This window comes from Pecten maximus, chromosome 10 (assembly GCF_902652985.1).
Source record: "Pecten maximus chromosome 10, xPecMax1.1, whole genome shotgun sequence".
Classification (NCBI taxonomy): Eukaryota; Metazoa; Mollusca; class Bivalvia; order Pectinida; family Pectinidae; genus Pecten; species Pecten maximus.
In genome coordinates this window covers 36478539-36491777 of record NC_047024.1, presented here as the reverse complement: position 1 = coordinate 36491777, position 13239 = coordinate 36478539, and the positions used below count along the sequence as shown (strand labels likewise).

At 36.2% G+C, this 13239-nt stretch overlaps 1 protein-coding gene across 2 annotated transcripts in view; it reads right to left on the bottom strand.

The window, feature by feature from the left end:
* Window positions 1-231: 231 nt before the first annotated feature.
* LOC117336384 (myoneurin-like) overlaps window positions 232-13239 on the bottom strand; it is a 68063-nt gene continuing 55055 nt past the window's right edge. Inside the window, exons 3-5 of one of the 2 annotated variants that reach the window (XR_004534594.1) lie at window positions 10086-11830; window positions 1697-7181; window positions 232-1576 (exon numbers count right to left, since the gene is read on the bottom strand). Coding sequence is in view for 1 of the 2 variants with exons in the window: in XM_033896888.1 (XP_033752779.1) it covers window positions 6118-7181; window positions 10086-11781 (2760 nt within the window). In the remaining variant the exon portion in view is untranslated. Of the gene's footprint in view, window positions 7182-10085; window positions 11831-13239 lie in introns of both variants that reach the window. The other variant, XM_033896888.1, reaches the window with a different exon arrangement.

Genomic DNA, 13239 nt, shown 5'->3' with positions numbered 1-13239 from the left:
AAATTTCAATCCGAAAAATGAACATTTAACAGTCAATGAATAGAAGTTGAAACATGTTTTTTATATAGAAAATAAATGATGTCTATTTTGAAAAAGAAATGTTTTTCATCGGATGTCTGTTAAAAATCATTGAATACTGAATTTCTGTATCAGTGAGAATACTGAATATACATGAAGTGTGGTATGCTGCCTCTTACTGAACAACTGTAAGTCTCGTAGTTATGGAGTCTCGTAGTTATGGAGTGACAATGTCACATGTCAAGGTCGTTCAGTCCCCAGGGAAACCAAAAGGACATAATTTACTCACTAAAATAGTCGTACTAAAATCTAAAAAGGTCAAATGACCTTCACAAATATGTAATATTATCTTAAAGAAAACTGTTAAAACTGATGCTACATAATCCTGTCAATACATAGCTTGTATATTTTCAAAATAGTTGAAATCAGAATTTAAGAAGAAAAAACTCTTTGCTGAAAAATGTTCCAAGGATAAATTCCTTATAGACATTGGATCTCATGTTATTTTGCGGTCTTTCATTTGCATAAAAACAGAAACTTACATACGTATAGCACCGTAAATAGGGAAAGGAATGTGTTTATGTTGTTAAGAAAAACAAGGGGAAACAACTCTTTGTATAAAGCACCTAGATAATGGTCAGGATCCGCTTGCTGCCTATTCTTATGTTTGAAGATCAATGTTAAATAACCAAAACATGTCACAAAATATACAGGTAACACAATGTCCAACGCAGTAAAATATCTCCACCCTTGAAATGGAATGATGATAATGTTGTATATCGTAATAATAATAAGGCAAACATTGTTATATCCGTAAAATACTCACATGAATTAGAGCAAAGAGTGCAAGATTGATCTTCACAACTGAAATATCAGAAATCAATTAAGTCTAATCCGATGTTGCAAAACCTGTGTCTATTTCACAGTGGGGTTACATCAGGTAGGGAACCATTAGGGGAGGACAATGGAAAGGTTAAAAGGGCTTTTAAATTTTGTTATTTTCGTGGAAAGAATAAAATTGTGTTTAATACATACATGTAAACAATGAAAGAAACTATGAAAAAAACAAATATAGCATATGATCATTCCCAGGAAAATACATCGTTTTGGCTCCAAACGTTTAGTAAATTCTGTATCTGTTGAACTTGAGCTAACAACTCTTTAACAAAATATGCATTTTATTGAAACATTTAGCTTAAATCATGTTCATGAGGCACTTACTGCATAAAGTGAAATTGATACAAATAATTCTGTACTCATCAATACTGATGGCAGAATTATCTGAAAGTGGATTGTTTATTGACAATCACACTCAATCTGGTGACTGCTTGAAATAATAATGTGTATCAAACCTATGAGCATTTTATGCCCAGAAAAGTTGCTTGGAAAAAATATGGACAAATTTAAATTATTATTCAATATAATAGGAGCATTTGATGCAAGGAAGAAAATTGATAAAATAAGACTTACACCTTAAAACTTGTTAGCTTTGTTATGTTTAAAGAAGCAATATGGTTACCTGTCTGGGAATAAGATACCTGTTAAAGGGAACAGTTACCTGTACAGCGGAATGGTAAACTGTTAAAGGGAACAGTTACCTGTACAGAGGAATGGTAAATTGTTAAAGGGAACAGTTACCCGTACAGAGGAATGGTAAATTGTTAAAGGGAACAGTTACCTGTACAGAGGAATGGTAAACTGTTAAAGGGAACAGTTACCTGTACAGAGGAATGGTAAACTATTCAAGGGAACAGTTACCTGTACAGAGGAATGGTAAACTGTTAAAGGGAACAGTTACCTGTACATGAGGAATGGTAAACTGTTAAAGGGAACAGTTACCTGTACAGAGGAATGGTAAACTATTAAAGGGAACAGTTACCTGTACAGAGGAATGGTAAACTATTGAAGGGAACAGTTACCTGTACAGAGGAATGGTAAACTGTTAAAGGGAAAAGTTACCTGTACAGAGGAATGGTAAACTATTAAAGGGAACAGTTACCTGTACAGAGGAATGGTAAACTGTTAAAGGGAACAGTTACCTGTACAGAGGAATGGTCAACTATTTAAGGGAACAGTTACCTGTACAGAGAAATGGTAAACTGTTAAAGGGAACAGTTACCTGTACAGAGGAATGGTAAACTATTAAAGGGAACAGTTACCTGTACAGAGGAATGGTAAACTGTTAAAGGGAACAGTTACCTGTACAGAGGAATCGTAAACTGTTAAAGGGAACAGTTACCTGTACAGAGGAATGGTAAACTATTAAAGGGAACAGTTACCTGTACAGAGGAATGGTAAATTGTTAAAGGGAACAGTTACCTGTACAGAGGAATGGTAAACTGTTCAAGGGAACAGTTACCTGTACAGAGGAATGGTAAACTGTTAAAGGGAACAGTTACCTGTACAGAGGAATGGTAAACTGTTAAAGGGAACAGTTACCTGTACAGAGGAATGGTAAATTGTTAAAGGGAACAGTTACCTGTACAGAGGAATGGTAAACTGTTAAAGGGAACAGTTACTTGTACAGAGGAATGGTAAACTGTTAAAGGGAAAAGTTACCTGTACAGAGGAATGGTAAACTGTTAAAGGGAACAGTTACCTGTACAGAGGAATGGTAAACTGTTAAAGGGAACAGTTACCTGTACAGAGGAATGGTAAACTGTTAAAGGGAACAGTTACCTGTACAGAGGAATGGTAAACTGTTAAAGGGAACAGTTACCTGTACAGAGGAATGGTAAACTGTTAAAGGGAACAGTTACCTGTACAGAGGAATGGTAAACTGTTAAAGGGAACAGTTACCTGTACAGAGGAATGGTAAACTATTCAAGGGAACAGTTACCTGTACAGAGGAATGGTAAACTGTTAAAGGGAACAGTTACCTGTACAGAGGAATGGTAAACTGTTAAAGGGAACAGTTACCTGTACAGAGGAATGGTAAACTGTTAAAGGGAACAGTTACCTGTACAGAGGAATGGTAAACTGTTTAGGGAACAGTTGACTGTACAGAGGAATGGTAACTGTTAAAGGGAACAGTTACCTGTACAGAGGAATGGTAAACTGTTAAAGGGAACAGTTACCTGTACAGAGGAATGGTTACCTGTACATATGAACTGGCATATATATACCAACAAAGGTAGATAATACATTAATTAAAATGAAAAAGACAAAGTTTTGCAACAACAGATTGTAAGATATTTGATATTAAATGGTTTTGAAAATAAAATTTAGAAAATGGATACAGCAGTATATTATTACTGATATTGATCAGCAGTGATAAGACAAGATATACTGTGAAACAGATGATGACACCACTCTACAAAAAAACATATAATGCAGTACTGCATGGAATGTATCATTTAAACATCAGTAACACAATTTAACATTTGATTATTTAAAATTTCTTCAATCCTTTTTTTTTTGTTTTTTTTTCCCTTCTCCTCTCTCTCTCTCTCTCCTCTTGGTCTAACAGATACAAAAAATAACATATTTTTTGCATTTTTTTAAAACTGTTTTTGTTGTAAAATCTACATATATTTTGACAAGAGCTCAATTAATTTGTGTTAGTTTACAAAATATACATAGATGACATACACAGATACAACAATGGAGATCTAAACATGTGCCCATCAAGGGACCTAACATTTAACACAGACTCAACAGACATACCACTTATAAACAACAATAGCACTAGCAATCATTTTGGAAGCAAACAGATTTTGCACTTTGCAAAAAACATTCTTAAATAACAACAATCATTACATGTAAACTCAAAAGTTAGCCATTTTGCTCTACACTTTGGCATGCGAGACAAATTGTATTTTGATATGGTACAAAAAATCAACAGATTAAAATATTTCTCATTTCTAGTCTTTAACAAAAATGTTTGCACCGTCATCTAAAAAAAAAATTGAGATCAAAAATGATATACATAAGATTCAATAAAATGGATTTGATCAAAACAACATCAGAGTGTTGATCATGTAGGCGATAATTTGATGTAGAATTCACTGAGAAGTGAATCATACAGCAAGTTATCACAGCAAATAAATGGAAGTTTCGACATTGTGAATGTCTTGGTGGGATGCTACTAAACAAAATGGAAGAGTTATCTTTCTTTAATTATTCAAAACAACAAATGTAACAGATTTCTGTTAATATTATGGAATATTCAGTACAGAAATCTTAACTACTTAACAAACACTTCAAAAAAATTTCTAACAATGGGTCTTTGGCAATCTATTCCAAGAATTCAAATCATCAATGACTGAACAAGCCATGTCAAGTATATCTTCTTGTTTCAATTTTTATACATCATGGTAGGAGGGTTTCACTGACCAAGAAAAAGGGGAATTATTTTCATATTTTGAGCTCTTTATATAAGGAAATGAGTAGAAGTGAGAGTAGAGCACGATTTTCATTATTTTATACGGGCTGATTTTGTTTTGTAATTTAGGATAAGTTGGTCGAGTTAGCAGGATCTGAAAACAAAACGTAATACTTGACATAGCCCGGCCTAGTGGATTTACATCGGAAAAAACAAATGTAGTACAGCTTTCTAAAAACCTTAAATAGGCATTCAATTTTAAGTGCAAAATCTGTTTTGTTCTTCACTGACCAATATTCAAGGCAATTCAAATATTGAATTGCTGAAAGGTATTATTAATCAAAACATGTTCAGAAAGTTTACCATCATAGAGATTCAACTGAAAAAAAAACATGATTAGATGTACCATTAATGTAAAGTTCACAGCACACAGCTGCTGAGGACCACAGTATAATATATAGAAATGGCCTTATTTACACTGCTGAGAACCACAGTATGATATACGTAGGGAGGGCCTTCTACACATTAAAATACATGCATAAACTACACTTATCACAACCAGGTAATGTGATGGAATTTTTCTCAAAATCAAAAAAATCCATATACAGAAGTTTACGATCCATTGGTGACCTCCATGTGACCTCTGTGACATCAAAAACACTGCCTTGCCACGGAGAAATTTGCAGCTCCTCACACAAACCTTACACACTATACACCATGGTACAGTTTCCTCTATGGTAACAACGCTGCATATCCCATTGTCTGCATCAAAGTGGTCCAAGCAGTGGTCCGTATCAATTGTTATCATTATATGCCAACAAAAATAGAATCAACATCTGTGGTACCACGCACCAGCAATATATCGTATAATATATAAATGTTTATATTTCACACAAAAAATGTGAAAAGTAGAATTATAATGAATAGGAATGGTAGAGCGGTCTTTGACCAGATGCAATTAAACAACAAACACAGAACGTCACTGCCGCAGTTCCTGCAGGCTGTTATGAGAAATGCTGGTGTCAGGTGGTTTGACAAAACATGAGTAAAAAGTTGATTTGTGAACTATTCAAAGTCTTTGGAAAAGGCATATATTTGTTTTTGAACACTTTGTGCTCTTTGGGACAACATTGGCATTGTTTCATTGACCAGTAGTGAAATGAGCTTTCAAAAAGACAAATGATGAAAAAAAAAAAGCTATTTAAGAAGTATGAATTCTAAATAACATAAACCATGTCATGCAGAAAAAAAAAAGTGCAATTTTGGCGATAATGTTTGTGACGAAGGAATAAAATGTATATAAGTTTCAAAGGAAAGCTAGAAAATGGATGTGTTGATTTTAATTCCCATAGAGAAAGTGTCAGTCAAACGACGCCAGAGTTGACCCATTGCATTCTTGGTTTCTTGGTTTGTAATGAATAGATGATAAGCTTTCAGGCAGGTTGATATGTTTGACATATTGAGATGATTCTGCCAATCATCACTTTCATTATTAGATAATCACTGATTATATTAAATTGTGGTGTAACAATACCGGCTTCAGAACACCCTTGCTTGTGATCTGTGTGACCCCTAGACATTTTTGTGACTTTGAATAATCATCATATGACTTTGGTATAAGTAGTTGTCCATCTATAAGGTGGTCACATGTAAATGGGTCAAAGAAGAAGTCCGATGATATGGCACATCCACAAAGAGACAGACTGATAGAACATCCTCCCAAAATAGCTGACAAGGTACTACCAAATATTAGTGACCTTGACCTGACCTTGACCTCACTCACTCATCTCCTCCTCCTGCATATTGCTTTCTATGACATCATGTAGGAGTTCATCCACCGAGTCACCATCAGCGCTGATTCCCTTCTCCTCGAAATTCAGATTTGGGACCAGAATACTGAGCATACGGACCACATTTAGTCTTAGTGTACGGAGTTTAGACTCATGAACACAATTAGCACATTCTCCGGTGCCCTTCTCTGTGCACTTATGATCTTTTTCTGGGCGTTCCCCCAGTCCTGACATCTCCAGAGCCTTGAGAGCCTCAAGATGACCATTGTCACGGAGAGTGTGACTTGGCATGCCCTTCTTGCTGAGATCAATAGCACCATGGTTGTTCATGCCGCTCTCCTCCATCTGGTTGTTGCGAATTTCCTGTAGTGGCATCTGAGACTTGGTGGTAGTGTTCGTAACCAGTGGCAGTGGCTGTTCCTCCACCACCGGTGCCACTTGCTGGTGCACCTTGAACTGTGGTGGAAAGTTGTTCTGAAAGTTAGGTGATGGAAACCCATTGGCATAGTAGTTGGGACTAGATTTCTGCTGCATATTGTGAGGATGGGACTGCTGATTACGCTCCCCTCCTATGTGGGTGGGACGATTCTCCTGTTGGAGGTGGCTTCCCATTTGTTGTTGCTGTTGTTGTTGTTGCTGCTGCTGCTGTTGCTGTTGCTGTTGTGGAGACATCATCATCTTCTGCATGGGAGAAGTCATTGGCTGACCTTGACCTTGGTGGTTGGGCGAGGTCATGACTTGTGGATGCATTGAAGTCATGACATGTGGATGTGGTGGCATTGGAATGTTGTGTTGTGGCATCAGGAGTGACTGTTGTTGGTTTCCATGGTTACTGTGAACATTGTGTGGCATCATGGATTGCTGTGGGGAGATCTTGTACATGTCGGGTATGACCTGGGTCAAGTAGCCCATACCTCGTGGGGAACGGTTACGCTTCTCCTTGATGTAATACGACATGATTCCATCATGTTTGTTGATGATGTGACTCTTTAGACTGTGACTCTGGCTGTACTGGACCCCACAGGCTCCACAGATATACGGTCTCTCTCCTGTAACATAAGAAATACACAATCAGCTAGATGTAATACAACACTACACAGTTAAGTTCGTCTGCACTTTGTAAACATTTAACAGCTCAGAGTGACAGTAGTAGTCACTTAATGTTTCAACAAAGTGTAAGAATATAGTGCCTCCATCATTCAATGATCAAATATCTAGACAAATTCCTCCAAAATAAAGGGTGAAATGATGTTTAATGGGTCACCAAGGAAAAGATCTTACAATTTTAAAGTATAGTTATCCTATTGGAATGTATAAAGATGTTATTATTTAATGTGAAGCATTATTTTCACATATTTTAGTTTCAAAAAATTATTTTTTAATTTTAAATCCTGCATTTTTCACTATCTGCCAAAGACATGAGCTAAGGTCAAGTTGACTCGACGGAATAACAGTGAATTGGTGACTGATAGTAAAGTCATGAGCTAATGTCAAGTTGACTCGACAGAATTACATTGAATTGGTGACTGATAGTAAAGTCATGAGCTAAGGTCAAGTTGACTCGACGGAATTACAGTGAATTGGTGACTGATAGTAAAGTCATGAGCTAATGTCAAGTTGACTCGACAGAATTACATTGAATTGGTGACTGATAGTAAAGTCATGAGCTAAGGTCAAGTTGACTCGACGGAATTACAGTGAATTGGTGACTGATAGTAAAGTCATGAGCTAATGTCAAGTTGACTCGATAGAATTACAGTGAATTGGTGACTGATAGTATAACACCTTAAGGTACAAGTCCCACACCATTTAATCAAGGAAACAAACATGCTGGAAAATACAACACCTTACAAAACAATTATGTCATCTGTGTATTGGCACATTCAACTGTACTATCTGGAGGCTCTGATGGGAAATAACAGTTCACAGAAGAAGGAAGCGACAGTCAAATACCTGACTCAATCTCTCCATGGACATTTTAAGGGTACTCTGTTGTTCAGGAAGCACAAGCTTCGTAAGTGCAAATTAACTATCAGGAGATACAGAGGTCTAAAGAAGCCAACTTAAAATTGACATGTTTTAATGAAAACCTGCAAGTGATGCACACTGCGTTTTCAGGCACTGCAGCAGTGGTGTAAAAACAATTCCGCAAGGCTGCAATCCGCTGTAGTTCCATTGTTGAACCTACAAACAATAGTTTCTCTGCACACAAACCCGGCAGAGGAGCACCGAGAACATTAGGGTTAGCAGGGGTGATGGATTCTTGGCTTTTAGTTAGGGTCTGTTTCTTAGTCACATGATCAATCTCCGTGACATCAAACACTGCAAGCTGTTTAATTACTTTACTTATAGAGGGTGTCTTAGCTTGTCTAACAAGTGAAACAACCATATTTCAACATCTGCATTTCAATCAAATGACACAAAACTATGGTTGTGAATATCAATCCACCCCAAAACCTCCATCACTAAACACAACTTTTATCAAACACTGAGAAATGCACCACTGTAATTAAAATGTTTTAGAGTAGCTGCAGAGTTTGAGAAAAACCGGCTTGGCAATCTTCCAAACTCAAGAGCAATTAAAGTCTGTCACATTTCCTTCGATTGAATTTCAGACCAGTGTAATTACTGAATAATAAGCCCAGAGATGTAACATGCAAGAGTTATCTTTCCTTAGACTTGTACGAACAGTGATCATACGAGGATCAATATGTTACAGAATAATAGAATGAAAACAATACCGGTTAAACATGGGTAGTTTTTGCCACCATTAAATTCCTGCAATCTTACGTAATCAGAAACATGTGATCAGACTTCTGCAGAGTTCCACAAGTTTCATAAAACAGACAAGTTTTTCCCATTCAATCCATACACAATTTAAGTTTTCTAATTTATTTTCTAGAAACTGACATATATGACGATTTAAATGAATTTAAAATTGTTAATCAATTTTTTAAGTTGAATTGACAACAAATATAAATCAAGCTATAATATTTTCACTAAAATTTAGTTAATTTTATAAATTTGTATTCTGTTTTGAAATTTTAGGTTAGCTTTTTGAAATTACAACAAAATACAATATTTTTGCACCAACAAATGTGAATATTGAGTTGGGTCATTTGAACAATTCTGTTATGAATGATGTTTAATCATCATCTTGAGGACCCAATAGCAGGAAGCCTCAGTTTCATATCCAATTCTTAACGACTATTAATTTCAAACCACACTGCTTTTTACTGATCAAAATGAAAACCAAAAGAAAAAAGGAAATTCCTTGGCCAGTAAACCCACTTGGGAAAAAATCTTTAGATTAACTAACTAACTTTTCATTATTTTATGAAGAATTAAAACATTTCTGAAGGTTTTCAAAATTCTGTCAGCTGTTTAAAAGAAAAAATTTAGTCTAGATAAGGACACACGGACTGAAGATTGGTGAAGTATCTGTATCACACCTTATTTTAACCTCATCTTTGACTTGGAACCATTAAAACAGGTGCTGAAGGTAATTAATGTAATCCCTGGACAATTTTTTTTTTACTTTAGCAGTTCCAAGGACATTGAAACTCACAAACAATTTTATCAACATAAATTTCCTCAAGATTAATTAGCTTGATTATTCCCCGAGGTTAATGAACTTGATCAGGATACTGAAATTAGTAACTAATTGTTTTTAGCAAGGTAAATGCTAATTGTGTCAAAATATTTTTCTATCGATGGATCAGTTGAAATCACTTTTACATATTGCTTAAAAAGTTACCTCTGCCTTAAGTCCGATGCCTTCGTTACCTTGAAGAAATTTGATTTTACAGCACATTGTGTTACATAGTCAAAACAATGTTTCTTGTATGTGTATAAGAAAGAATAGACACAATTCATCAAGACATGTAACCTATGATATGCAGGGTAATTTATACAGGTTGACCTTGGCAGACATTGTACTATCAAGCACTTACCAGTATGTATGCGAAGATGGACGTACAGGTTACTCTGATGCTTGGTGGTATAGGGGCAATGTGTACATTTGAAATACATGTCATTGCTATCTGATGATTTTCTTCTTGCTGTGGTCTTCCCGTGGTGAGTGTTCTCGATATGGTTTTCTAAGTTCTTTTGGCGTCGGAATGTCCTTTCACAAAATTGACATTTGAGATAATCTTTCTCAACCTCTTGTGACGAAGGAAATTTGCCGTCAAACATCGGAAGAAAGTTTGGATTGAGATGATGTTCCAAGGGACTAGGAGGAAAGGGAAACAAAGGAAGGCTATTGAATGCTCCGTGAAACCAGTTTCCGTTCTGTTTGGGAGTGTTGAAGTCTTGCGATTTGTTCCCTCCTGTGATCTCAGCTACTTTGTCCATGATAGCATTGATCTGTTGTCGTTCAGGTGACATATCTTTATTTTCACAACCATCTTTGTTGTCCTTGCCATTTTCCATTTGTCGCATATGGTCTGGTTGGATGTTCTCTGTATCTAAGGAAATGCTGCCGTTTTTATAGGACATTCCATCCAGACCGTTTCCCATGGTTCCACTGCCTGCGGACCCATTGTTAATACAAGGTTGCCTGTCTTTGTCGCTAGCCTTAAGGCCTGATATCTGCATAGGAGCCCCATCCACTTCATCCTGCCCACACCTCATACCGCACATACTATCACCCAGTTTTGGGTCACCATTGTGCATATCCATGGAAATAGATCCATTCAGAGTGTCCTCCCCATCATCTTCCTCCTCTTCTTCACTGTCACTATAGTAACCGTTTTCTGATCCTTTCATTCGGCGCACAATGTCTTCAATAGTTTGCTTACGCCGGGACCGATGCTTCTCTGGAGTCTGACACGGAGATTGGTCTGATCCGCTGTTTTGATCCATATTATCATAATCCATTTGTTTTGGACCACAATCAAACCGCCCATGGTCCAAGTCAAGCTGTTTCGGAGACAGCTGTGGGGGGCTATTTTTAGGAGTGTTCATGCCTTTTAAAGATAATACTTCATTTTGAGGGATGTCAGAGTGGTCAATGGAGGGTGGGTTATCAGGACTTGGTGTCATCATGCCCTCTGGTGGCAAAAGACGGTAGTCATGAGAAGAAGTGCGTAGGGATAGGTTACGATTGTGTTCATACTCAAGGGAGCCTCCCTTTGGGGAGAACTGTTCTTGCTGCTGCTGGCGTTTGTTACATTCACTCAAATTTGACCTTGGGGAAATGTCCTGGGGACATGGTTTGTAGGAGTCATTTGACCTTGGGGAAACGTCAGTCAACAATGGTTTGTTGTAGTCATGTGACGCAGAACGGGGTGATATGTCTTGCTGCAGAAGTTTGTAGTCATGCGATGCAGTTCGCGGAGACACTTCCTGGGGAAGAAGCTTGTAGTCATGTGGCGACGACTGCACAGATGGATCTGCAGTAACCACACAGGGGTTCTGAGACTGAAGATCCACCACCATATTGGGGGTGGAAAATCTCTGACTAGATTGCGGTGGACGAGAGGGGCTGGGCTCGGATCTCACAGGCACACAAGGTATCGAAAACGTTTCTGGAGGGCTTCGTATGTAGGAAAACTTCTCCAAATCACTTTGGTTTCTGATGCACGAAAATGTCTCTAAATCACCTTTTGCAGGACTTCTGATGAAGGAGAATGGCTCAATTTCCATTATAATGAGACATAGTCAACAGGTTGTGATCCTCCGCGTTCATTCATTTCTGTAAAGATACAATGGGAAATTCCATATAAGTTAACCAAGTCAAACCAAACACAAAACGATGTACATTTCAGAAATTTATCAGCACATCATGCAGTCACAGAAATATCTTGTCTATACAAATATGTAAGAAAAAGAAAAACATTTCTTAACACTTTCGTCACATCTTGGCGATTCTTCAGAGATGAAAAGATGTGTTGTCCAATTTTTATTTTTATTTATTATCACTTATCTGTAGTAGGGATGATATTATATGCTGTTATAGTTTCGAATAATTCTTATTCAAAGGTGCTACGTCTCAAAGAGTAATTATGACTGATTGAAAACAACAATAGGCTATACATACTTAATGCTATTACACCCCTCCAAAGACTTCTAATCTAATCTTTGAAATTTAAAGTGACTGAATAATTATTGCATCCAGCAGATTGTGCAGAGCCTCCATATTTTCTATGTAACTTTCAGCCTTATTATGACTTTTCATGGTTTTTATTATTTTTGTAATTGGCTGGTCTTAATTAGATCTACTCGATGGTGTCATTTTAAACATTTTGAGAGAAGCAGTGTATACACTGTCGGCCATGTAGCATCTTTAAATAACTCCTTAATCTAGAATAAAAAATATATGATGAGTCAACATGAAAGATAAAAAACATCAGATGTGCAGAAAATAAAGGATCATTTCTTTTTCTGATAAAATGAATCATTAACATATCTTAAATACTTATATCAAAATCAATATCCAGAAAATTACAAATAGAGCCATGATGGAATTTTATCTTATAAATGTAACAATTTAAAAACTTTCCTGTAATCAAAAGTCACATAATTATGTCACGAGATTGAAAGTTAATTGATTCCAGAGAAACCAGAGGGGTACTTGAATGAAAATCAAATACGAGTAAATGACTGCATAAAACGGTCAACTTCAGTGTCAGTTTAGTCATTCTCAATTTTGTTAAAATATTCATGAGGACCGCTCACTAATGAAGCCATGAGAACTACTACAAATACAACAGCATCCATGTCCTGGAAACAGATTACCTAAATAGAAACAAATAAAATAGCATTACAAAGCAGGTTGATTTAAAAATAATCTATTAAGGTCACAAAGAATGGCATGATTTCAAGGACATTTAAATATTTGGCAATTTATGAATAAAGTAAAAACATAATATATTAATTTAAAATAAAGTATATAGAGCAAAACTTAAAGAAAAACAAGCTTGAAGCAAATTTCAGCTTACTGGTACTTGTCAAATAAGTTAAAAAAATCCCCAAATTTGGTGCAACCTTATTATTTTTAACTCCTATAACAAATTTTGGACCTAAAAATGGAATTCTATATTAACAAGTTTTAGTCTAATTATATTAACAAAATTACAAACCAACACTGAGAAATATTAGGAA